The following is a 24,900-nucleotide window of genomic DNA, read 5'->3' as shown; positions in this document are numbered from 1 at the left end:
TTATATTGAAGATGTTGAGCTAAAAAAAAAAAAACTGCTGTAGCTTGTATAGGCATCTATCCATGAAGCTATCAACCAAGTGTCAGTGAATTCACCACCACACAGCTGCCTGATTTTTGCTGTCTTTCCAGATATGGATAATCAGTCACTTGATTAAACTAACCTATAACATATCTTACCTTTCTTCCTCTTTTGAAAATGTGAAGAAGATCCATATAACCTGTCTTGTCTTTTCCTGACATTGTGTTTCCTGTCTGTAGCCCACCTGGCCTTCTCTGACCTAGACTAGGACCGGCCGATTAAAATCATCCATAACGTAACAGTTAGCCTGTTCCTTTAGTTTGACTCAAACTACACGATGACAGGTTGGCAGAGCCTCCTACCAAACAGACTCACATAGCAAGCAGCAACAGGTGAGTTTGATTTGTGTCCCGGCATGTGCCTCAATGCACCCAAAGCCGGGCTTCAAAGCTGGCTCACGTAAAGTAACCGGCCCGCTCTGACTACTAACTCAAATTTTTTATTTTTTTTTTGAGATCCGGGGCTATTCATAAAACATTCGGGGCTGTAGCCTCGGACGGCCAGGCCTAACGACACCACTGTCCTAGGCTAAAGACAAAATTCAGAGGAGATATCCATTGTAAAACATCCATAGTCCAGGTTTTGTTGTAAGTTGTTCCTTGTATGCTGTGAGGCTCTCAGGCTGCTGGTGTCAGGCTGTAGGACAGGAAGGCTGTTATGTCTTGATAAAATCTGCTGTTGTGTGTCTTGTGCTCTTCTCCATGTTTGTCCCATATCATTCTGTTATATGATTGATTGTTGATCAGTTAGTTCTAGTTAGGCTCCTTCTCTGTTGTGATAAAGGGGTGGAGAAATAATCCCTGTCCTGGAAACCAGCCCATAATGTTTGTGTGTCTGTGTTATCGCTCAAAGCCACTTTCAAGTGCCCATGTAGACCGACTCGAAGTGATAAAACAAACTAAACTGTTTTCCAGATGCATCCGTCCGTCCTGGAGGCCGGGAGCCGGTTACAAAGCACAGCAAGTAATTTACTGTTCAGCTGCCCTCTGTGTCCCAAGGTGAAGACGTCCCGCGTCAAGACGGCCCAGAGACACCTGGACACACACATCACAAACGCCGTGCACTTCCAAGGTAAGACGATGAGCATTTCTGTGGTTACCTGCAGAGGTGTGACCGAGTCAGCTTTGCTCGAGTCCCAGGTCAGTCTCAAGTTTTGAGGCACAAGTCTCAAGTCAAGTCCCAAGTCTAAATGTAGATTACCAAGTCAAGTCCATGTCTTTAATGTCAAGTGTCAAGCAATTAAAATTGTGACTCGAGTCTGACTTGAGTCCCCACCTCTGGTTACCTGAAATGTAAAGGTGCACAGTCTGTTATTTGGCTTTTTTAAGGCATTTTTATGTAATTTAACTTCATTAGGGCTGCAACTAACGATTATTTTCATTGTCGATTAATCTGGCGATTATTTTCTCGATTAATCGATTAGTTGTTTGGTCTATAAAATGTCAGAAAATGGTGAAAAATGTGGATCAGTGTTTCCCAAAGCCCAAGATGACGTCCTCAAATGTCTTGTTTTGTCCACAACCCAAAGATATTCAGTTTACTGTCATAGAGGAGGAAAGAAACCAGAAAATATTCACATTTAAGAAGCTGGAATCAGAGAATTTTGACTTATTTTTCTTAAAAAATTACTCAAATCGATTAATCGATTATCAAAATCGTTTGCGATTAATTTAATAGTTGACAACTAATCGATTAATCGTTGCAGCTCTAAACTTCATAAAAAGGTAGAATTGTTGAAAATTGTGTAGTTGATCTAAAAAGTAACTTTTTATGTTTTCCAGCTGTAAAGTCATAACATTTAAAATCAAATTGTGTTTTTCTCTTGCAGACAAAATCATTTGCAGATGCAACCTGTCCTGCAGATATGCGGGTCATTATCACTGCCCTTACTGCACAAAAACGATTATGCGGAGAGAAGATATGACAATCCACGTGACAGCATGCCGGAACACATCTCACCCGGTGCCCCGCCCACCGGTGCCCCACCTATTGGTGCCCTGCCTATTGGTGCCCCGCCCACCGGTGCCCCGCCCACCAGCGCTCTCCCAAAAGATTTCACCGCCCGCTTCTATACCTAAGACGTTGCCAGAACCTCCCTCTGAGCCTCGGTCCCCCCTGGCTGTCCTGGAGGGTCGTGATGCGTCAGCAATAGTGACTGTCGACCACACCTACACCCTTCGACCCTCTGCTTCACCCCGGTCCGCCGCAGGTCCCCCGGCGTCCTGCGGGTCGCCCCCAGCTCCCCCTGCAGAGGCCTCCGCACCGCAGGCCGTCTCCCCCGAGGCGGCGGTCACTCCGGACTCTGCGGAGGTCCCGTCTTCACGTGTCACATATCTAAAGTCGGTGACGTGTCCTCACTGCTCACTGTATCTTTACAAAAAGAACTTGGCCGTGCACATACAGAGGAAACACTCCAGGTCAGAAGGTGTCACAGCTGCACCGCATATTAAGAAGGAACGTGTGGATGTGTCAGTACAAACCACCGGGCAGAGACCACGTGACACACGGAGGACTGCCGGCCCAGCAGAGCCTCCTGAGTAAAGCCTCCTCATTAAAGTTTTTTTTTTTTTGGGAGAATCCAAGATGGCAGAAAAAAGAGGCTAACAGCAGCAGAGGCAGCCCATGTGTCGCTCTCTGTGTTGGTGGAATTTGGAGGTTCCCCCAAAACAAATGTGTCCGTCTGTCCATGAGCTGAAAATACACTGCTGCTGTTGGTTTGGCAGAGTTATGGACACTTATGACTGCAAAAAAAAAAAAAAAAGGAAAGTACTCTTCATGAATGCATCATCTACCGAATAGTCACTCTGTCTGTTATCATTCTACCACCAGATGTGTTGCTGCTTGAAAATATTCCTTGAACAGGTAAAAATAAATTGAATTCAGTAGAGCATAATTGATGCACTGATCATTTTTCTGGTATTTCAAGAATTATTATTTATATATATCTTATAAAGCTTAAATGTGTAATGTTTCTGCTTTACTGAAGCATAAATATCAGCAGGTTCCTGAATGGTAGAGAGTGAATCAAAGTGAACAGATTTCTGCAGTCAGAGACACAGCAGCCTCCTGCAGTGTTGACATCATGTGCAAAAACAAAACCAAACCAATCCAAATTAAAGATAGATTTCCTATTAATAGTAATAACTAGTAGTAGTAATGTGTAGTAGTAACTCCATTGTTCCATATTATGGAGTTATGAGGAGACAAATTGTGGGTAAATATAATTTTGCTAAAAAGCAATACTTGCTTGTGGAAGTAAGACAATTTTAGAGGAATTTGGGAAATACCATGATCACATTTTAACAATTCAATCCCTCCAATTTGCTTGAAAAGTTTGGTGGGTCTGTGGAATATGCAGAAGAGGATTAGGGCCAGGTCTGTCTGTGTGCTGGACTGGCCGGTCTGGTCTGTCCAGGCCCGGGTCTAACGTTACCCGATTTCTGCCCAGTGCATGCTGGGAAGGGCTCCAGACCTCCGGTGAATCCTGGGAAGAGAGAGGATCGGGGCCACATGAAAAATGTATTTGAGTTCTTTGATTAACAGAATAAATTTGATTAATCTCAGAATTCTGAGGAAAAAGTCTTAGTCTTAATTCGTAATTCTGATTTAAACTCCGAATTCAGACTTTATTGTCACAATCTCAGAATTCTGACCGTAATTCTGACTTTTTTTTTTTTACATTTTTTATTGAACAATTTCCATGTACAAACATCATGGCTTTGAAATCTTCACAATATACCAATCGGATCAGGTGCATACGAAAAAGACAAATCAAAACAGACAAGAGATTGAAATAATATTAAATATAACAAAAAGAAAAAATAATAACTTAAAGGGCTTTTTTTGTAAATCATATTCTTCTATTATACTGAAAAGTTTAATTGCATTTTTATTTTTCATGACTTTAAGGGCTTTTATGCAGTGATGGAGGGTAACTAAGTACATTTACTCAAGTACATTAGGTTTTTTGAGGTACTTGTACTTTACTTGAGTATTTCCATTTTATGCAACTTTGTACTTATACTCCACTACATTTTAGAGGGAAATATTGTACTTTTTACTCCATTACATTTATTTCACAGCTATAGTTACTAGTTACTTTTCAGATCAATATTGTAGCCTATATTTAAAACATTTGATCATCTTTATAAAATAACTATAAAATAGGCTTGTTAGATTAGATTACCCAAAAGTATAGCTAAATTGTTAAGATTAGCTTCACGTTGACAACTTTAAAATGCTGCTTACATGTACATGTATGTCAATAAATCAGTATGAATATTCCAATAATTTATGAAAAATATAACTCTCTAAATGGGGACAGTTTGCATAATGAGTAGTTTACTTTGATACTCTAAGTATTTTGCTGCCAATACTTTTACTTAAGTAAGATTTTGAATGCAGGACTTTTACTTGTAATGGAGTATCTTTACATTGTTGTATTGCTGCTTTTACTGAAGTAAAAGATCTCAGTACTTCTTCCACCACTGATATTATGTAAGAAAGAAACTCATTATGAAATACACTAAACTTAGGTTTCACTTTAATATACTTTGATTTGTGTATATAAAATTTTCCAAGAATAAGAATGTTATTAACCAGAAAGTAATCTTTTCTATTGTCCATGACAAGTCCATAAACAATGTCCTTTTGAGAAAAGTTTTCAAGTTGAAAAACCTTTGGGTGAAGCCAGTCATGTACATCAAGCCATAAAGTTTCAGAATGAACTCTGACATTAATCTCAGAACCCAAATAATTTTTCACGTGCCCTCCTCTCTCTTTCCACAGTCACTGGGGGTCTGGAGCCTATCCCAGCATGCACTGGGTGGAAGTCAGGTAGACCCTGGCCTGGACAGACCAGACCGGCCAGTCCATCTCACACACACACACACACACACACACACACACACACACACACACACAAACAGAGTGTCAGTCATTCCCGTGGAGTCAGTAAACCTGTCTGTGGAATGTGGGAGGAATCCGGAGCGGAGGAACCACGGGCAGAACATGCAGAACGGGCAGCAGCCTGCTCAGGGAGGGAACCGACTCCGCGAACCCGGGTCCGTCTGGCTGTGAGGCTGCAGCGCTAACGGCCACCGGGCCGCCGTCACCATGGCAACAAGCTCAGGGAAACGTCAGTTAGTGCGGCTCGTGCTGTGGTTGTGGGTTTGGCGGTCGGAGACCAGAAACACACGGTAAGACTGGTTTCTATATTAGCTAGGTTAGCCGTTAGCCAAACCACACTTGGATTATAAATTATGTCATTTGCGTCTGTGCAAGTCTTGTATCTTTGGCATATAGATTACAGAGTTTAGTTAACTGGCTGATATACGAGAGTAACTTTTACTAATATTTAGTGTTAGTGTTAGTAGTGTCTTCAGGCCAGCATACCAAGCATATTATTCACGGGAACTTGGCAGCAGTTACGTTACAGCATTCAAATTCTCATCAGGCAGGGCTCCAGACTAACTTTTCCACTGGTAGCACTGGTGCTGCAACTTTCTCAGTTGGTCGCACCAGCAACCACCAACATGATTTGGTCGCAAACCACCGTGCCCCTCCGAGAACCTCCGGGAAGCCTCGACCGACTTGTCGAAACCTCCGTGCTTCAGTCTCTCTTTCCAACAGAGGGGCTGTCAGGTGGACAGAGCTCGCGCATGTGCATGGAAATAAACGGCAATATGATATAAATGTATAGATTGTGTGTGTTTGTTTTGATTTACCGCGGTCCCTCTGTCCCAAATGCATCAAGCCAGCCGTTAAAAACTCCGCTGTAAGACTGTTAATATACAGAATAATAGTCCATACATCCATACTGATCTCCGTTCCAGCGTGTCCCCGTACAGGTGCACTGATGATGAAAGTGCAGCCAGGGAGAGACCGACTGAGCCAGTGAAGAAGAAAAAGTACTACTTTTTATTTTTACCACAATGGCTAACGCAGTACCCGTGCTGGAGGGGCACCAAAAACAGCATGATCATCATGCACTGCACGAATGTGACCACGTGAAATTTTAACTGGCACCAACATGTTTTAAACAAATGAAAAGAAATTTAGGCTAGTTTGGAAAAAGTATAGAAATTTGAAATTTAAACTGTGTTGGAACCCTATAACGAACACACACATGCAAGGAAACCGCACTGTGACTTGTCTAGCTTTTTTATGTCTTATTTATGACCTGGAGCCAAACATTTATCCAGTTTCATTCTTTTTGCTTTGAATTAATGTCATCAAAATCAGGCAGTATGTCCTGTCTTAACAATGTACCAGAGAAACTACCAGTTTATATAAAGAGGTTGTTAGTGTGGCCAAAAGGCGTGCGGACCTGCAGTTTTCATCATTTTCCACAGTTTCTATAACCAGTGTTCTATAAACAGTCACGACTCTCTAACCAGCAACATCACTTTGCATTTCTCACATACTTTTAAATCTCACAGACAGTTTGGAAAATTCCATTTAACTGTTACACAACCAGGTAGTTGCAGAAACAGTCTATTCCAAGGGAGACCTTGCCAAGAAAGCAGCATCATCACAAATATATCAGTTGTGGACAAACAGCATCCAACGTGGTACATGAAAAAAATACTGCTGCTGTTGTGTGTTTGGAGGGAGATCTTGGCGTGGCGGTCCTGAGATCGCATAACAGCACTTTGTGACAAACCTGTCAGTTAAAAGCACTTTGTGAACACGTTTGTCTCGACTTGTCTTCCTCTCTGTAGAGTCTCTCTGGACGATGACCTGCTGCTGCCGTACGCCCGCGGCCACGGCCCCTCCCACTCCCACCGCCACGTCAGGGACTGCCAGCCCGTCGTCCACGGCAGCGTCACCCATGAGACCTGGCCTTCCAGTCAGCACTCTGGGCTGCCGGTGGCCGAGTCCTCCGTCTTCATAACGGACGTCCCGGGCAGCTCCCGACTGGTCTACGGTCAGTTTATTCCTCAAGTACAATAAGCACACAGGAGTTTGTCTGGGTGACATTGGAGACTCATTGACAACTAATACAGTAGTACAACAGGACCTCACATACTCTGTGTTTACCATGCTATGTTAATATTTGGGCAGCACACCAAGTACACTTTGTTTTGAATTAATTTCGGGTGACATAATGCATTAAGCTGGCGATTCCGCCGATGTCGTTGTCTGAAAAAATATGAGTTGCTGGGCTGAAATGTCGTCAATAACTAACAAGTCATCAATAACTAGCCCCTCTTTCCCCCCTGATGCCACCTAAGTAAACTGACAACCTGTGGGAAACACTGCATACTCATATTTGCAATATCTCCATTTACTCAGTAGTGTGTTTGTGTAGATCCAGTTGTTGATGTTTGACATCAATTCTGCTGCAACGGTTCAGTTTCCCCTCTGGGAATATTTAACTTTCCTCTCATCCTGGTGCGTCTCCCTGTGTCCCCAGGTCACATGACGGTGGTCCACGACCCTCTGAGGACGGTGTCGGTGTTGGAGCCGGGCGGACCGGGCGGCTGTGGGAGAAAACAGCGGGCGCCGGTGGAGGAGACGGCCGAGGCCGCCGGGTGTCTGTACGCCCAGAACGCCGGCTTCTTCAACACCGAGAAAGGCCAGTGTCTGGGCAACGTGGTGAGCGACGGCAGGCTGGTGAGGGACAGCGGGGGGGTGCAGAACGCCCAGTTTGGCATCAGGAGGGACGGCACCCTGGTGTTTGGGTAAGAGGAACACTGACAAAAAAATCATATTTGATCACAAAGAGGAAAAGATACCAGAAGCACTTCAGGTATCCTCAAACAACCGTCCAGACACTCATGTGAGTTTGTAAGTTGGCCCACTGGTCTCCTTACCCAACATGTGAGGAGAGGACTGGCACCAAAGTCATCTCTGTGTCTCTGGTAGATCTCTGTCCGGTGTGCATGCTAACATTTAACATACAGTATGTTAAGTAATTGTAGGTAATTAGCACTGGACTTGGATTTTCACATGTGGTCATAATATTTCCTTGACTTTCTTTAATTTTGTGATTAACTTGTTAAACATGGTGATTGTGGTATGAACCGTGATACATGTGGACTTAGTGTATTTTTTTTATATAGAGTATTTGCATTTCCAAATACTTAAAACTGGCAGACACAGTGATCCATCAGAAAACAGACAGAATTATTGACAGACAGATTTTCTTGTTCAACTTGTCCAACTTGTTCATCTCAGAGACAGATCAGCCTTCTTGGCTGTTTTCCAGCTGTGGCCGCTGGCAGCCTAAAACAGTAGTCTTGCAATGTCAGAGCCAAATCCACCATTTTACCCAAATCTCACTTTGGGTCAGGGAAATATCTACTAGGGCTGTGCAAAAAAATCGATACAGCATACTGTATCGATTTTCCAGCCCCTCGTATCGATACATTAAAAAAAAATATTCATGTTTTAAACAGATTTAAAATGTCCTTAAATTTCTCTCAAATCCCTTTGAATTAAATAGTTTCGACTCAATTTGTCCGCTGAGTTATCAATATAATGTGATGTACATATTAGACTACCCACAGCAAGTTGTATTTTCAGCTCTATTTTTACATTTTCAGTAAATTATGTAGAGTATTGCAATGTATCGCAATATGTATTGTATCGCAATGTATCGTGATACAATCGTATCGTGAGGTCCTTGCCAATACCCAGCCTTAATATCTACCCCCTTTTCTTGCATTAAACTTCCCAGTGGGGAGAAGAACATTCCAGTTGAGTTTGTTATTAAAATGCAGATGTCGGTTTTAGACTCTGTCATGCCTCAGGTTTGTGCTGACATCACATTGCAGAGATGAAGCCTTTACAGAAGCTGTTTACAGCAGTTAGATGTGTTAGCATGTCCGCTAACAGGCTATGGAAAAAAGTGTCTCTGCTTGATTCTGATTGGTCGCTCCCATCAACACTTCACATCCTGAGGAAAACCTGTGATGCAGATTTGTGTTGAAACAGCATCAGGTTTAAAATAAAGGACTTCAGCAGGATTTCTTCACTTGACAAGATTATGAATGAAAAATAAGCCCTCTGTATCTAATTTTGGTAACACTTTAGATTAGGGAACACATATTAGCTATTAATAAATTGCGTATTAACATGCATATTAGTAGTGTATTGGTACATTATTAGTCATTACAAACCATTTATTAGCACTTTATTCTGCACTATTGTATTCTACAAGTAAACCCCATAAACTGGGTTTTCCCTCAACAGCCTCCTAATTAGAGTTTATAGCAGGCAGTAACGAAGTTGTTGCACATCGTTTCCTTTGCTTTTGCTTGAAATGGGTAGGGATATTTAACAAGGAAGTTGATGAAAATGCTGATATGTGAGTAGATGTAGTAGTGATGGCATGCGATGAAAGTACATACATACATACACATACACATACACATACATACCAAATATATGCTTCCACAGTATGTGGGGATGAAGTATTTTTAAACTGTATTGTAGTTTTTTCAGAGCTAGTTTCTGCTGACTGGTTCAGTCACATGCGATGTGTACACACACTTTGTCCTTCCTCTTTCTACTGTGCTGCAAACACTCTGTTCCCATGCTCACACTGTGTTCTTCCTCTATCTTATCTTTCTCTTGCCCTCACCATCCAGCTATTTGTCATAAGTCATCGAAAATTAAGCGCTGGTTGATTTCGTCCATTAGTTACAATGTGGACACAGTTTGTCTCTCTTCTGTCTACCATGCACTGTCTGTACCTCTCGTTTCCCTACAGGGATCTAAAAACCGTCACATTATTATAATATTGTCTCCCAGGTATCTGTCGCAGGAGGACGTTCTGGAGCGGTCCAACCCATTCGTCCAGCTCATCAGCGGTGTGGTGTGGCTGCTGAGGGACGGAGAGATCTACATCAACCAGAGCATGGAGGCCGAGTGTGACAAGACAAACGACATGGGTATATATCCACAGGGAAAACACACAAGGGATTATAGGCTCAGTGACAAACATTTTGCTCACATTTACTTTTTTTTTTTTTTTTTTTTTTTTAGTTTTACATAGAAACACTGAATCCATAAAAGAGCACATTTGGACACGTGGACAAGACAAAGTACAAAGAAACTTTAAAGATTAAAAGGAATTAAAAGATCAACAGAATAGAATTTGAAAAAGATATATATAAAAAACACAGGCCTACTTGGACCACTAGCGCTAATACACTGGATACATGCACTGCTTCTCAAATTTTGTCATGTCCAGGACAACAAAACAAAAAAGGCCAAGGATTCCCATTTGAGACAGATTTTTTGTTTAGATTATAACATAAGCCCTGCTGAGATCTTTTAATGCTGAACGTAAATCACTCGTTTTATGCTCTGACAGAGACGTTCCGCTACTTTGTGGATGTGCTGTCGGCTCGGACGGTGGTGGGACACGACGCAGAGGGGAACCTGATCCTGTTCCATATCGATGGACAGACCAAAGAGAGGGGGTAAGAGACAGACAGGAGGAAACAAGCATTTTACATTTTAGGCATTTACCTGATGCCCTTATATTCAGATTAACTAACAGTGAACGAGCAGGTAAGCGTTCAGCGTCTTGCTCAAAGGCACTTTGTCTACACATGGCTGTTGAGGGACGTAGCAGGGATTGGACCTGTGACCTACTCTTTATGGGAGGGTCTCCGTTTCAGGGTGGGAAGTTTCTATCAGCTGAATGCTCATGGTTTGAAAGTTACACTACCAGTCACTTTGGCAGGTAACCAGACTTCATTTGGAGCAACTATTCTCATGTAAATATGTAGTTGGCTGGTAAAATAGTGAAAATGTTTGGTGAATTTTGAGATTCAACAGCTAGTGCTTCTTCAGAGGAGAGAGAGAGAGAGACAGAGAGAGAGAGACAGAGAGAGACGGAGGTGTGGGTGTGGGAAAACGATATCATAATTTATGCCATTAAGCTGAAGTTGCTCAGGCATCTGAACACTATGCTCCCCTAGTGGGAATTAACTTGGGTTTGATATTACACTACTGACATGGAATTCACACAATGGTGTGAAGAGTAGTGTGTGCAGTTTATTTAAAGCCCTCATCCCAAATGTATTTTTTCATGTGAATAAAGACAAATTGTCAGAGATTCTTGAAGTGTTTGACTTTATCATGTAAAATAAGCTTTGTGCAAACTTCATAACCAACACAGAACACATGCCAGTTTTATGTCACTGTTTACAAGTATTACCAGTGTAAACAAGCTTTTTACAACCTCAGAATCCATCGTCAGCCAAACTCATGTTAGGTTGACACATGTAGTAAGTCCTTGAATCAAAAATCTCAGACAATCATTTTGAGAACAGAAACATGTTGTCAAACCAGTAAATCAAAAAGCTAGTTTAAAGACAGTGTTTCAACAGAGGGCGCTATTTTGCAATTTCAGCTTTGGGCTATAAAAGTGAAATGAGAGAGAATAAAGACAGATAGAGATTGTGGGGCCATTAATAGATAAGAAGATTTAGAGAGATGGATGGATAGATGGAAAGCTTCACAGAAAGAGAGAGAGCAGCATCGTGAGATAATGGCGTGATGCTGTTGGAGGTAAAGATGGGAAGATAAAAAAAGATGTAGGTGCAAGAGAAAGATGTATGAATGGAATGGGGGGGGGAGAAAAACAGTGATTGTAAAAGTGATGAATAGTGATGTGGTGAAAGGGGGAAGTGCCATTTTAGCTTCTGAAAGGGGAAGTGGGTGAGTTGCACTGACACTATCAGGCTCACCCCACCTTCACCAATCAATTCTATTGATCTAACTCCTTAGACCCCAATGCAGTGACCCTACAGACCTGGAGGTGAATGTGTTTGTGTTAGGCAGGGGCCACAATCATCCATCAGAAAACAGAATTATTGACTAATAGATTTCTGTCCACTGGGCTGTTTTGGAAATCAACATGGCGGCAAGGCAGAAGAACAGGAAGCTTTGCTCATAACGGAGCTACTTGATAGAAAAATGAAGAAACAGATTCTACAGTATAAATTCAATACAAAACTGAGCTGGAAAACCTCCAGTCATCCCAACATTACACCAGGCATTCTCTGTTTTATCTTTGTGTTGGTCGTCGTCTCTGTTCACGTCCAGATATTATTTAGTTTTGTTTAACTGGTTTACTGTTTTTTCCACTCCTCTTGTTGTTTTGTCTGTCTGAACAGAATGAATCTTTGGGAGGTGGCAGAGTTCCTGAAGAAGTATGGAGTGGTCAATGCTATCAATCTGGATGGAGGCGGGTCCTCCACATTTGTGATTAACGGCTCATTGGCCAGCTACCCTCCTGATCTTTGGTGAGCCAATTAAACACAAGTTATTGTGATTCCATCATAGGTGTTGATTAATATCTTAACCACTCTTGGCTGTCTGTAGTCCTTCACTATATGTGAGGCCTTGTTGTTCTGTACCATGTGTGTCTGTATATGTACTGTGTTAGTAATGTCACCAAGACAACTTCCTCTATACATGATGAAAATGATTGATCTGATTGCCTTGGTTGTATTGCCTGTTAGTCGGTCAGTTAGTCAGTTAGTCTGTTAGTTATCTAATTAGATTGGTAGTCAGTTAGTCAGTCAGTTAGTTAGTTAGCTAGTTAGTTAGCTAGGTAGTCGATTAGTCAGTTAGTAAGTTAGCTACTTAGTCAGTTAGCTAGGTAGTTAGTCAGTTAGTTAGCTAGGTAGTCAGTCAGTCAGTTAGCTAACATTAGGTAATGTTAGTCAGTTAGTCATTATAGATAACAATTAGTTAGTTAGTTAGTCAGTTTGCTAGGTAGTTAGTCAGTAAGTTAGCTAGGTAGTTAGTCAATTAGTTAGGTAGTTAGTCAGTTACCTAGGTAGTTAGTCAGTTAGCTAGTTAGTTAGTTAGTCAGTTAGTTAGCTAGGTAGTTAGTCAGTTGGCTAGTTAGTCAGTTATTAGCTAGGTAGTTAGTCAGTTGGCTAGTTAGTTAGCCAGTTATTGGCTAGGTAATTAGTCAGTTAGTTAGCTAGTTAGTTAGTTACTTCCTATGTTTGTGTTAGTAATGTCACCAAGACAACTTCCTCTATAAATGATGAAAATGAAGGTAACGTTAGTTAGTTAGTTAGTCAGTCAGTAGTCAGTTAGCTAGGTAGTTAGCTACTTAGTCAGTTAGCCAGTTACCTAGGTAGTTAGTCAGTTAGTTAGCTAGCTAGTCAGTCAGTTAACATTAGGTAACGTTAGTCAGTTAGTTAGTCATTATAGATAACAGTTAGTTAGCTAGTTAGTCAGTTTGCTAGGTAGTTAGTCAGTTAGTTAGCTAGGTAGTTAGTTAGTTAGTCAGTTAGGTACCTAGGTAGTTAGTCAGTTAGCTAGTTAGTTAGTCAGTTAGTTAGCTAGGTAGTTAGTCAGTTGGCTAGTTAGTTAGTCAGTTATTAGCTAGGTAGTTAGTCAGTTGGCTAGATAGTTAGCCAGTTATTAGCTAGGTAGTTAGTCAGTTAGTTAGCTAGTTAGTTAGTTACTTCCTATGTTAGTTTCCCCCCACGACAAACTCCTTCCATTAGTTGGGTGGTTGGTTCATTTGTTTGTTTACCTGTTTGACATGCAATATTTCAGACACTGCTGATCAGATTTTGATGAAACTTGGCAAAATGATGCATCCCAAGCTGCGTTCCAACATTTTCAAAATGACACTGATTGGCCCAAGGGGGGCGCTACAGAAACAGCATTTGTTTAAGGGTTACGGGTTACTTGTGCTACTTGTGCGGGCAACACTATCAACAAGCCACCAGAAGTCCATTAATTTCCTTCAGAGCTGAGCAACCAGGGAAACGTGTCGCCACAGCTGAACTTTTCGCCGTCAACTGCCAATCAGATTTCCGCACTTCCTCGTTTCCTTACTGATGTGATTGCGTTTCATGAACAGTAGTTCAAGATTGAGAACTTGAGAAGCTGATTCCAGCCGTTCAAAACTTCCCAGTTCTCTATAACTTTTATTTGAAAGACACTGGATTGTTTGCAGTCATGTTTATTTGTGGACATGTACTGTAATCACATCATGACGTTAGCCTTGCAGGAGTGATGTTGCCTGTAACAGGAGCAACTTGATTGCTATGTTACAGTATATAAATGGCCCAGTTGTGGGTCTGTTGTGTTTGATGCTGCTCTTTTTGCTGGGTTATTTCTTTTTAAATGTGGTGGAAATATTGGTCATGTGATGGGACAGTAAGGTGATGGGATGGACCCACCGCCTGCCGTCTCTTCTTTGGGTCAAAACTCCCGTCTCTCCGCTGGCTGGACCGCAGACAGGACGGGAGTGAGACAGTGTGCTGGGCTTATCCCGTAAGTGACAAACATCTAGTTTTCTTCAAACGATAAATCAATAAAAGCGATTTACTGTAACAGACACCTGACCACTCTTCTATGGTTCTTACCTTACTTACCTACCTGCTTTATATTTCTTGTCTTGGTATTATTGCTTTTGCTCTTGATTAGATTTTGTTTTCTCCTTTGTAACGCATTTTGGAACTGTGTTTTGAAAAGTGCTATATAGTTAAATATTGTTATTATTGCTATTATGCGATTCTGACTGATCTCATCTCCCTTTTGTCCACCCCTCTTTCCTCTCCTCTTACTCCCTTCTCAGTGTCCCGGACAGTAGGTGGCGCTGTGCCCGTCCCGTCTCCACCATCCTGTGCGTCCACCATCGGCCCTGCCGGCCAGCAGACTGCAGCGGGAACGGAGACTGTGTGGACGGACGCTGTCGGTGCCAGGAGGGCTGGCAGGGTGCTGCCTGTGACACCTTGCTGTGCCACCTGCCAGCCTGCGGCACCCATGGAGTCTGTACAGCCAGTGAGTGTTGAGCTGGAGAACCAGGACTCAGTTGGACAAGAGGGATTGCGTTGCGGATTAGAGTTTGACCTGTATGGGTTTTTGAAGGCCAATATTTTTGGATTGAAGCCGCCAGTAGCCAATGTTTTGTGGTGATATTCAACATCTTTAAAGCTGCACTAAGTAATCTATGACTTTATCATCATTTATCAGTGATCAGAGTACCGGCCAGAATGTGAGTTTCTGACTTTTGAAAGTCAGAAATCTCAGCACCTGGCCAAGTTAGTCAGACTTATTGTCTTATTAAATTTGACCATTTTCATGGCAAAAAATCCAAATTCAGTGTTTCCCCCATTTTTTTATTCTTGCCAGGTTGGAAAAGACTGAAACAACATTTAATCCATGGAACACTAAAACTCTCCAAGTGTAATTTCTCCATAACAATATATCTGGTCAGCTAAACATCACTGTCTTGTTGTTAACACATCTGATTAGCACACTAGCTAACATATTTAGTCAAGTTTGGACTCTTCTCAAGCTACAACTCTTCATGTTTTGGAGTAGAGACTAGGGCTAAAGACAAGACAGTTTACTGTGTCACAGTAACCTACATTTGGAAACAAATCCACCTTATCACACTATTCACTTTTACTGAGAACGTTACTGAATGGATCTACAGCCACAAAGTAAAACAAAAACGTCTTTATGTCTGTCTCTGTTGCAGATGGCTGTGTGTGTGATCCTGGATGGACAGGAAAGAGCTGCGACCAAGGTAATAAGTAGCCTCATCTGGTCACACACACACACACACACACACACACACACACACAAACACACAAATACACACAAACACACACACTGTTCACACATAGAATCCTCTGTTGCCAAAGCAATGTAATATGTTAGGTGAAGTCATATTATATTAAATTAAATTCAACAAGTCAATTCTCTCTCTCTCTCTCTCTCTCTCTCTCTCTCTCTCTCTCTCTCTCCCTCTCTCTCTCTCTCTCTCAGTGTGTCCTCTGGGTTTCTATGGTCGGTCCTGTGCTGAGGAGTGTCAGTGTGACGGTCAGTGTCCATGTGACCCGGTGACAGGAAGCTGCACCACCAAGACCTATACATTAAACAGAGGTAAACACACACACACACACACACACACACACATGTTGTTACTGGGAAAGTAATAAATCACACAATCATACATTACTTACTTTTTTTTTTTAATTAATGAACTACTTTACTTATTACTCCCTGAGAAAAGTAATTAGTTACTCTACTCTTTACATTACTTTTGTTTTCCCCCATAAAACGATTGTGCCAGTCTTCCTTACATTCAATGGGTTGATAAATATTACAGCAGAAGAATCTAAATAATGACAGACACTAAATCTGTCTTTAAGGTTTTTAATAAAGACCGAGCTGCAGCATTAAATTCAGACTTTCTGAGTCGTATTTCCACTGTCGCTCTGCTGTGATTGTGATATTTCTGACTTGAAGGCAGCAGAAGACGATGAGAATGTGTCATAGATATTACACCAGTAAAGAGTTAAAGAGGCTGAAGAATGAAATGCAAGTAACAGCTGATCAGTTAGATCAGAGACTGTAATGTGATTCCTGAAACTGGAGCAGTAATGTCTTACTTTACTTACTGTTACAGGAAAAAGTAATGTGATTACAGTAATTCATTACTTTGTAATGCATTACCTCCAACACTGGTTGTCATGACAGTATGTTGTGTTGCTCTTCTCTCCACAGCTGGACAATGTCTGGCCAGACAGATGTTTACAGCATGGAGAGAGGAGGAGACTCACAGAAACAAGCCTTATCTAGAAGAGTAAGTGTCAAAGGTCGAGTCAGGTGACTCGAGTCACACTGGAGTCACAGTTTTAATTGCTAGAGGCTTGACTTGATGCATGAAGAGAAGACTTGAGACTTGACTTGACTTGGGTTCTGGTGACTCAGGACTTGACTTTGACTTGTACTCTGATGACTTGAAAAGGTTTCTAAAGTCTTGACTTGAGAGCTTGTGTTTGTGTAAATGACTCAGATTGAAAGTGATGAGATTTGTTCCAAATGATTTAATTTATTGAAGTTGAAACTGATTATAGAAATCAAACTCATGGTGCTCTTACCAAGTTTTTATCCTGTTAAAACCATATTGCATTGAAAAGTCCTAGATCAGGGGTACTCAAATACAAATCTTAAAGGTCCACAAAGAAAATTTTCAATTAGACAAAGGTCCGTTTATTAAGGTCAGTCAAGCTTTTAACTAATTATAATTAAATTAATAATATAAAATTAAATATAAAATATATATAATATAAAATGTAATTATATAAAATATATAAAATAAAATTAAATAAAAGATAAAATTACATGTAAAATTAAATTAAATAAAAGATAAAATTACATGTAAAATTAAATTAAATTAAAGCTACAAATCACCATTTCCCCATTATCCCCATCCCCCAAACCCGGTTCACACACCCAGCCACCAAAGGTGAATCAAACCATCCTAAGAATCAAAGTCCAAATAAGTCCAGAACTATTGTACATTGTGTCAAACACTGTTGCTTAATGAGAGAAGTGGCACCTTTGGTCTGTTGCCAAGACTTTGAACTTTGGCACAAAAGGTGTGATGGCCAGGCAGAGACACTGATGCAAGTGTTCATTGGTGAGTCGGCTGCGGTACTCGTTCTTCACCGTGTTCATTGTTGAGAATGCAGACTCACTGTAGGCTGGCCACCTTTGAACGCCATTTTAGATTGATTCACGTTCCAAATCTAGGCTAGTAGCTAACTGCTGACGAAACTAGCTGCGCTGTCAACTTGATTACACCGGTCTTTGTTCTCTTCTCTTGTAAAAATAAAGTTTGAAAAAAAAAGTGCGGCTCTACAGTATGACGTCGCGTCCGCGACCCACCGCTGTCATGGAGATGACGGGACGCTGAATGTGATTGGACCAAACCAAAGCAGAGTAGACGTCCTCACACAGACAGTGGAGCAGTCAGAGCGCTGCTTGCAGTGGAGAAAGCGGAGAATTTTGACTCGTTGCATTGCGGCGAAGTCTCGCAGATAATACAAATAATACATATGAAAAGTATAATTTGCTCAGAGTCCGGAGACAGTTGTGGTTCGGTCCGGATCCGGACCGGAGTCCGGACTTTGAGGATGACTGTCCTAGATATTTAGTTTTCTTTAAGATATTAAATTGATACTGGACTCTTGATTTGTTCTGACTTGACTTGCTGTTCTACATTTAGACTTGAGACTTGACATTAATCACATGGACTTGACTTGGTGATCTACATTCAGACTTGAGACTTTACTTGAGACTTGTGCCTCAAGACTTGAGACTGACTTGGGACTTGAGCAAAGCTGACTTGGTCACACCCCTTGGCCTTGCTATCTTTACATCATAAGAGCCACAACTGACATCAGTTTGTTGGCTTTACTGTGATGTCCTCCATGACTTTAGTTATTCTTAATGGATTGTAAACTCATCAAACAAATCAAGTCTAAACTCCTCCCCCTCTCTCCAGGCGGACATGGCTGATAATCACCGTCTCCCTCGCCTCTCTGCTGTTGGTCAGAGTGGTGGGTCACTTCATGCGGGCGTGTCGGAGGTCGGTGTCGGGCCGCCTCTCTGTGTGCCGCGACTACAGCTACGTTCCACAGGTCGACATCAACGGAGCCGCGTCGCACGCCAGGGTCGACCTCGAGGGGTCGCGACCCGGGAAAGACGAGTTGGAATCGAACGACTCGAACTCTCAGGATGAAGTCTGGTCTCGGCCGCGCTCCGGCTGGGGGTCCTAGCTGTCGGCGGGACCGAGGAGCCTTACTGGTTTAGATGAAGGAAGAGGTTTAACGTGCTTCAACCAACTCACAAGGAATAGTAGGCCTGTCCGGTGCTCTCAGAGTAGAGCGATCTTGTATCAGGAGGGACTTCAGAGATATGGTCCGAAGTATACTGGAGCACACGGATTAAAGGCAACAAACTTTATTGCAGGACTAACGTTTTGACGCCAAGTGCGTCTTCATCAGAGTCAAAAGCTTTTCTCCAGTATACTCCAGTATACTTTGGACCATATCTCTGGAGCCTTACTGGTTTATTGATCCCCCAAGGAGGAAACGAGGAAATCCTCCTCGGTTTGTTTGGAATAAACAGAAGAAAGAAAGAAAAGAGAAACTCAAACTGCATCAACAGAAAATCCAAGCTCCGCCCACACTGTTTGATTGACAGGTGATCTCTGGGCAGTGCAATTTTGATTGAAAAACCTGCTGAAATGTACAATACAACATTACTGTCATATTAGTCTTTTGATAGGGCATCACCGACCTCTACGAACCAGTAATCCTTAAAATAACCTTACATTTACATGAATTCACATGAATTTAATTAAAATCATTGAGGATAACACAAAGTTTCCAAAACTTATTTCCAATGTGATCCACTTTTAAATCACTAAGGCTAAGAAAACATGTCACTGGCTGGCTGAGAGTCGCAGCTAAAAAAAAAAAGTTAGAAATGTGAATATTTCCCATGAGGGATGTTAAGTGAGTGGTTCACCCTCAACATTACTCAACATACACCTCTTTACCTTCATCTAAAAGACCTTAAACTGAGTCTTTGAATCTCTTGATGAAAGGAAGAAAGCAAACAGAGAAGACCTTGATGTTTCCACTCCAGCTCCACCGATACCAGACGGGCAGGATGAGGTTCTCAGCTTGTTGCCATGTAAACAGATGAGGGACGATGTTTTACTGTTTATATTCTCCTTGCATGTTTATATCCTGTTTTTCTTTGCGGTGTCTTACTACTTTTGCTGCTGACACCATCCAGTTTCCCCCACAGGGATCAATACAGTTTCATCTTATTTGAGATTTAAATCAGATTTAATTTTGGGAGGATTTTCAACCATAGCAGATAAACAGAGAACTGCAGCCTGTTTTCTGATGCCAAGATTATCAGGATGGATTCAAATTCACTCCAAAGTTTATTGTACGTCAAGAATTCTTACTGTGCAAAACAAAAATTGCAATTTGTAGAAGCAAGAAATTCTAATTTATATAGTTGTGGGTCATGAGTGCATGTATATTTTTATTATTATTATACTTTTATGTTCTGATTGTATAGGGAATGTACATTGTATTGATGTCAAAAGATTTAATTAATACAAAAACACTAACAAAGTGAAAATATAATATATGAATTTATGTAAGGAGGAACATCTGCCAAATTATTTTTTTTTGTTTGTGTTTTTTCAAATGTTCTTTTCACAGCATGTGTTCATATTGATAACCATATTGATCTATGCCGTTTGTCTGACGTCATGCTACAGTTCCTTGAGTTCATGCTGAAGCGAAGTGAACACGTCATGAGTCAGGAGGTCCAGTCATATGACAGTCCTCACTGCGTCGAGCTCCCCACAGTTAGCAAGAAGAAGACCGGAAATGCCGAATGTTGCCTTCAAAATAAAAGCGTAAACTCAATAGCATGTACAGAATATTGTATCTCGCATGGGCCTAAAGGGATGTGACTAAATGCTATGAAAATGACATATTGGGAAAACACAGTATATTCACAACAAATGTTAATTCACTGTGGATTCCTCCCTCATTAAATACGTTAAATTCTTCAATTCCTCTTTGGCAGTGGCATCAGTTCACCAAACCCTAAACCAGTTTATATACATTACATTTCTGGAGACAAAGTAGAGCAGTGACTGATGATGGAAAAGATATTATTATTTGGTTAATATAATAATATTTGCAGATGTCGGCCACAATCTTGCTAGTCAAGTAAACTTTATTAATATAGCATCTTAACCACAAAACACTTTGTTACAAAGTACTTCACAAGGTAAAAAGTCAACATAACACTTAACGATGTAAACGATAAAAAAAAGACCAAACACATTTCAAAAAGCAGACAACAGTCTCATATACACAATACAAACTTGTTCACCAATAGAGGTTTTATTTTGAAAGCACAACCGGAAGTTAAATGTTTCGTTCTGTTATCTTAACAGTGCGACGTTAGCTTGATGATGAGGGAGACAGCGGGGGGAAAGGGGAGTGTGGCAGGCCCACACTTTCATTTTGGTCTCTAATCATTATCCTCATATGGCAACAGTCTCAGAGAAATGTCAGTTAGTGTGGCTCCTGCTGTGGCTCTGGGTCTGGCTGTCGGACACCAAAAACACCCGGTAAGGTCGGTTTATATTTTAGCTTGGCTAGCCGTTAGCGAGACAAACTTTGCTAGCAAGAGATTTTGAGAAGTCTGTAACTTACCAGTGTTGTTCCTCTTTCGTGTAACGTTAACGAACAGGGTTTAATTAGCTTGCTAATACATGAAAGTAACTATTGGCAATATTACGTTGTAATGTAATAAGGCAGGACTGTGCCCCAGCACACCAAACACACCAGTTCATGCTAACTTGCCAGCTGTTAACGTTACAGTAATCAAATTCTTATCACGGGTCTGGAGTGCCAAGTCCAGTTGACTGATCTCTTCCACACACAGTTCACTCCCCTCATCTGACTCATCTCAGACAGAAAAATCAATAACAACAAAAAACAACGGTTAAGCTTTGTAAATTCCATTACAGCATTCAGTTCATTTAATCTGTGCTGTGCCAAACTCGTGATAACCGTCGCTGTTACTGCTCCAGTTAGCTTTCCATTCTTTATGCTCTGACATAGTGAAATCAGACTCAGTCCTGTCTTCACTATTTTGCCACTAATCTTAAAAGAAACTGCCAGTTTCTGTGAAGAGGTCGTTGCAGTGAGACACTTCGGCCAGCAGGTGGAGGTGTTGAGCCGGGCTGGTCTTCTAATGGACCCGCCAGGGTTTGTTGCTTCCCTACCAAAACTCTTTCACTTCTGTCCCACTGAGGTTATTCTTTACTTAACTGTGTTTAACCTGGTAGTCGCATAGAGATTAAAAACCTTTCTCAAGAGGGATGTCCTATGTGGTTTGTCTCAGGTGTGGGAGTTTAGAAATAACAAACAAAAAGCATCCAGGAATAACTGACACACTGATTAACAAAATGTACAAATCCAAAAGATGCCAACAGATGCAGAAAGGACTGACTTTTATTTACATCAGGTGCAAAAGTACAAAAACTAAAAACTTCAAAAGCAGAAAGTGTTTCAGGAGAGACTTCGCTGAGTGCAGCAACAAGTCAAACATAAAAGCTGCAGACAACCAACAAATAACAACAACTGTGAGCAAAAACACAATCAAAAATCACACAAAAGTGATGTAGTGCAAAGCTGACGTTATACACAACCCTGTAACTGGTATAGGCCTCTAAGGCAAGCATTTCTGTTGTGAGTTTTCATTGGATTCTTGCCATGCTGTCATGCTACATACATGTTCATGAGATTGCATAACAGTTGCATAAACTTGACCCTTGTGGTGACCCTGGCCTCCAGAAGCAGCCAGAGCTGACTGAGTGTTAAACGGTTTCTGTCAGACCGAGTACCAGTAGGCTGCAAGTAAACTTATTTTTCCCCCCACTTTATTTATGATTTTTCAGCATACAGTATCAATAACAACACGGGAGTCAACATATTCCCATGTGTAAGAAAATAAAAATAAATAAATGAAAAAAGATACAGCAATACGTACACTTAAACTAAAAAAAAAATACATACAAAATAATAATAAAAGAATACAAAAAATAGGGGTTTATAATAACCCAAAAATACACAACACTAACAGCAGTTGCGGGTACAGAGACAGGAGATAGGTACATTTACAGATGGTTAACCAAGTATGTAATAAAAGGTTGCCATATTTATTACATACTAAAAATCTGTCATTAGATCCATGTAAAGCAAATCTCATCTTCTCTTGGTTCAAGAAGCTCAGAGTTTCCCTGATCCAGAATGTTGACAAGTATTTTATTTTCAGTAGAGTACTCACTGATACTGAGTACTGATCTGAGTACTTAACCTTATATATGCAGCCTCTTCAGCAAGACTATATTTAATAACCAGATAACTACACAAGCCACCGTTTTAGAAAAACATTTTGGATGCATTTTTCATTAAATGGAACAATATCTGTGGTTTTCATCAAATAGAAAACATTTATTCTCATTTTCCCATATTTGTTTATGGTAAAATGTTCCCAAACTGCTGACATTTTGTTATTTTGAACAAGTGAAACTCCAGTCTGTGCAGGAGCGTGTGCAACCTTCACCTGTAGTGTATTGAACAGAATACATTATTGGTTTTATTCATTTAGAAATTGATTGGTTGTGTTATCTAATCATTTGATGATGTCACGGTCATGTGTGTGTACCCTGCGCTCAGAAGTTCAGTAAAACACAACTAAATGGTGTCTACTGACTCTTCGCTTTATTTGTGTTAATGAAGATACTTTAGAACACTATACTATAATACTATACCAAATACTATATGTTAGCCTGGTATCAGCCCCGATATTGGTATCAGTGCAATTTCATGTCAAATAGATACACATTAGGCCATGGACCACTTTGGTAGTTGGTCAGTTGTTGAGAGATTGAAACAGTGAAATTAGACTATTCCTTAGGGACCCTCTGGAACCTCCCCAAGGACAGCTGGGTGTCCCCGCACCCCACTTTGGGAACCACTGGACTAGTTGACCAGCCACTTTGGCAGCTAAACAACCATCATGTTGAGATCCTATTCTGATCTAAAGATAGTGAGGGTGGCTGGTGAATTTTGGAATATAAAACAAAATCCTTGTCCTGCACAGGTTCGGTCTCTGTCTGACTTGTTTATAAAGGATTCTAACACACAGATTTTGTGCTGAAGACCAAATCCAAGTCAAACATCAGATCTATAGAAAATTGATCTCTAAAATCAATGGGTCACATGGATTTTCTCCAGTTTTCCCTATTGTATAGTGAAAGATAAAACTAATTTCTATCATCGCTCAAGGTATAAATGGTGTGATACTAATTTGTTTTCCCCATATTCTTTGAGATCCTGGTACGATGGAAACAAAGATAAAGCAGGGAATGTTTTTATAAAGTGGTTTTATCTGTGAAACCACAGCTCTGCTCTGTGGAAAACACATTCCTTCAGGTGACGCAATTTGACAAAGTGACCTGCAGTGTGTGTGTGTGTGTGTGTGTGTGTGTGTGTTGAACTCAAGTCAACACAGCAAGTCTGACCTTGTTCAGGATTTATTTATGGACTCAACTGTTGAAAACATATTTAGCTTGTCTTGAATGCCCTTCAGTGGATTTGAGTCAAGTTTTTAATGCTGTTTGAGAGGAATGGATCAGGGTTTTTCTTACATTGTTGTGGGGATCGAACCTGTGACATTTAAGTTACAGGACAGTCTGTCTGCCCCAATAACATCCATCTACAATAGAAGTAATAAGGGGTGAAGTGACTTGTGTGAATACATGTTAAATGATATACAATTCAGAAATATGTTAATAATAATAATGATAATACATTTTATTTGCATAGCACCTTTCATGTAAAATTGCAGCCCAAAGTGTTTCACATAATAATAAATAAAAACATGAATGAGTTAAACATAAATACTTGACAAGCAGCAAAATAGCAAAATAAAAGAATAAAACAAAAAAGAGGAGTATGAACATTAAAATCTGTGTACATAGAATAACCTGAATTAAAAGCCAGAATAAGAAGATATGTAACTTTTTCTTAAAAATACCAACAGAGCTTGCCGTTATGAGATCTGAGATTCTGAGATGTTATACTATTTGGAGTCACACACACACACACACACACCACATTTGCATTTATGTGGATCAAACCTGTCTGTCAAAAGCACTTAGTGAACTCATTTGTCTCGACTTGTCTTCCTCTCTGTAGAGTCTCTCTGGACGATGACCTGCTGCTGCCGTACGCCCGCGGCCACGGCCCCTCCCACTCCCACCGCCACGTCAGGGACTGCCAGCCCGTCGTCCACGGCAACGTCACCTACGAGACCTGGCCTTCCAGCAACCATACCGGGCTGCCGGTGGCCGAGTCCTCCGTCTTCGTGTCGGACGTCCCGGGAAGCTCCAGATGGGTCTACGGTCAGTGA

The 24,900-nt window shown here is 41.0% G+C and overlaps 2 protein-coding genes across 2 annotated transcripts in view; both read left to right on the top strand.

Moving 5' to 3' along the window:
• The first annotated feature begins 5,196 nt into the window (after positions 1–5,196).
• On the top strand, positions 5,197–20,388 carry LOC139649479 (N-acetylglucosamine-1-phosphodiester alpha-N-acetylglucosaminidase-like). The gene is made up of 11 exons (XM_071525894.1): positions 5,197–5,279; positions 6,804–7,009; positions 7,499–7,766; positions 9,841–9,980; positions 10,406–10,514; positions 12,219–12,347; positions 14,654–14,859; positions 15,563–15,610; positions 15,853–15,969; positions 16,594–16,672; positions 18,380–20,388. The coding sequence occupies exons 1-11, from the start codon at positions 5,197–5,199 to the stop codon at positions 18,651–18,653; spliced, it is 1,659 nt and encodes a 552-aa protein (XP_071381995.1). The 3' UTR covers positions 18,654–20,388.
• A 516-nt stretch (positions 20,389–20,904) lies between these two features.
• Positions 20,905–24,900, top strand: part of LOC139649480 (N-acetylglucosamine-1-phosphodiester alpha-N-acetylglucosaminidase-like) — a 46,318-nt gene continuing 42,322 nt past the window's right edge. Inside the window, exons 1-2 of the mRNA XM_071525895.1 lie at positions 20,905–21,046; positions 24,687–24,892. Of these exons, the coding sequence (XP_071381996.1) occupies positions 20,964–21,046; positions 24,687–24,892 (289 nt within the window). The 5' untranslated portion in view covers positions 20,905–20,963. The remainder of the gene's footprint in view (positions 21,047–24,686; positions 24,893–24,900) is intronic.

This window comes from Centroberyx affinis, unplaced genomic scaffold (genome assembly GCF_046629955.1).
Source record: "Centroberyx affinis isolate AG114_WGS23_722 - 3 ecotype Tasmania unplaced genomic scaffold, CSIRO-AGI_Caff_v1 ptg001353l_1, whole genome shotgun sequence".
NCBI lineage: Eukaryota > Metazoa > Chordata > Actinopteri > Beryciformes > Berycidae > Centroberyx > Centroberyx affinis.
Note: the sequence above shows the minus strand (reverse complement) of the source record. Positions and strands in the feature narration are given on the sequence as shown.

Coding starts and splice junctions, on each gene's coding strand:
- LOC139649479 (XM_071525894.1), top strand. CDS start 5,197: ATGGCAACAAGCTCAGGGAAACGTCAGTTAGTGCGGCTCGTGCTGTGG. Junction 5,280..6,803: donor TCGGAGACCAGAAACACACG/GTAAGACTGGTT, acceptor TCCTCTCTGTAG/AGTCTCTCTGGACGATGACC. Junction 7,767..9,840: donor GACGGCACCCTGGTGTTTGG/GTAAGAGGAACA, acceptor ATTGTCTCCCAG/GTATCTGTCGCAGGAGGACG.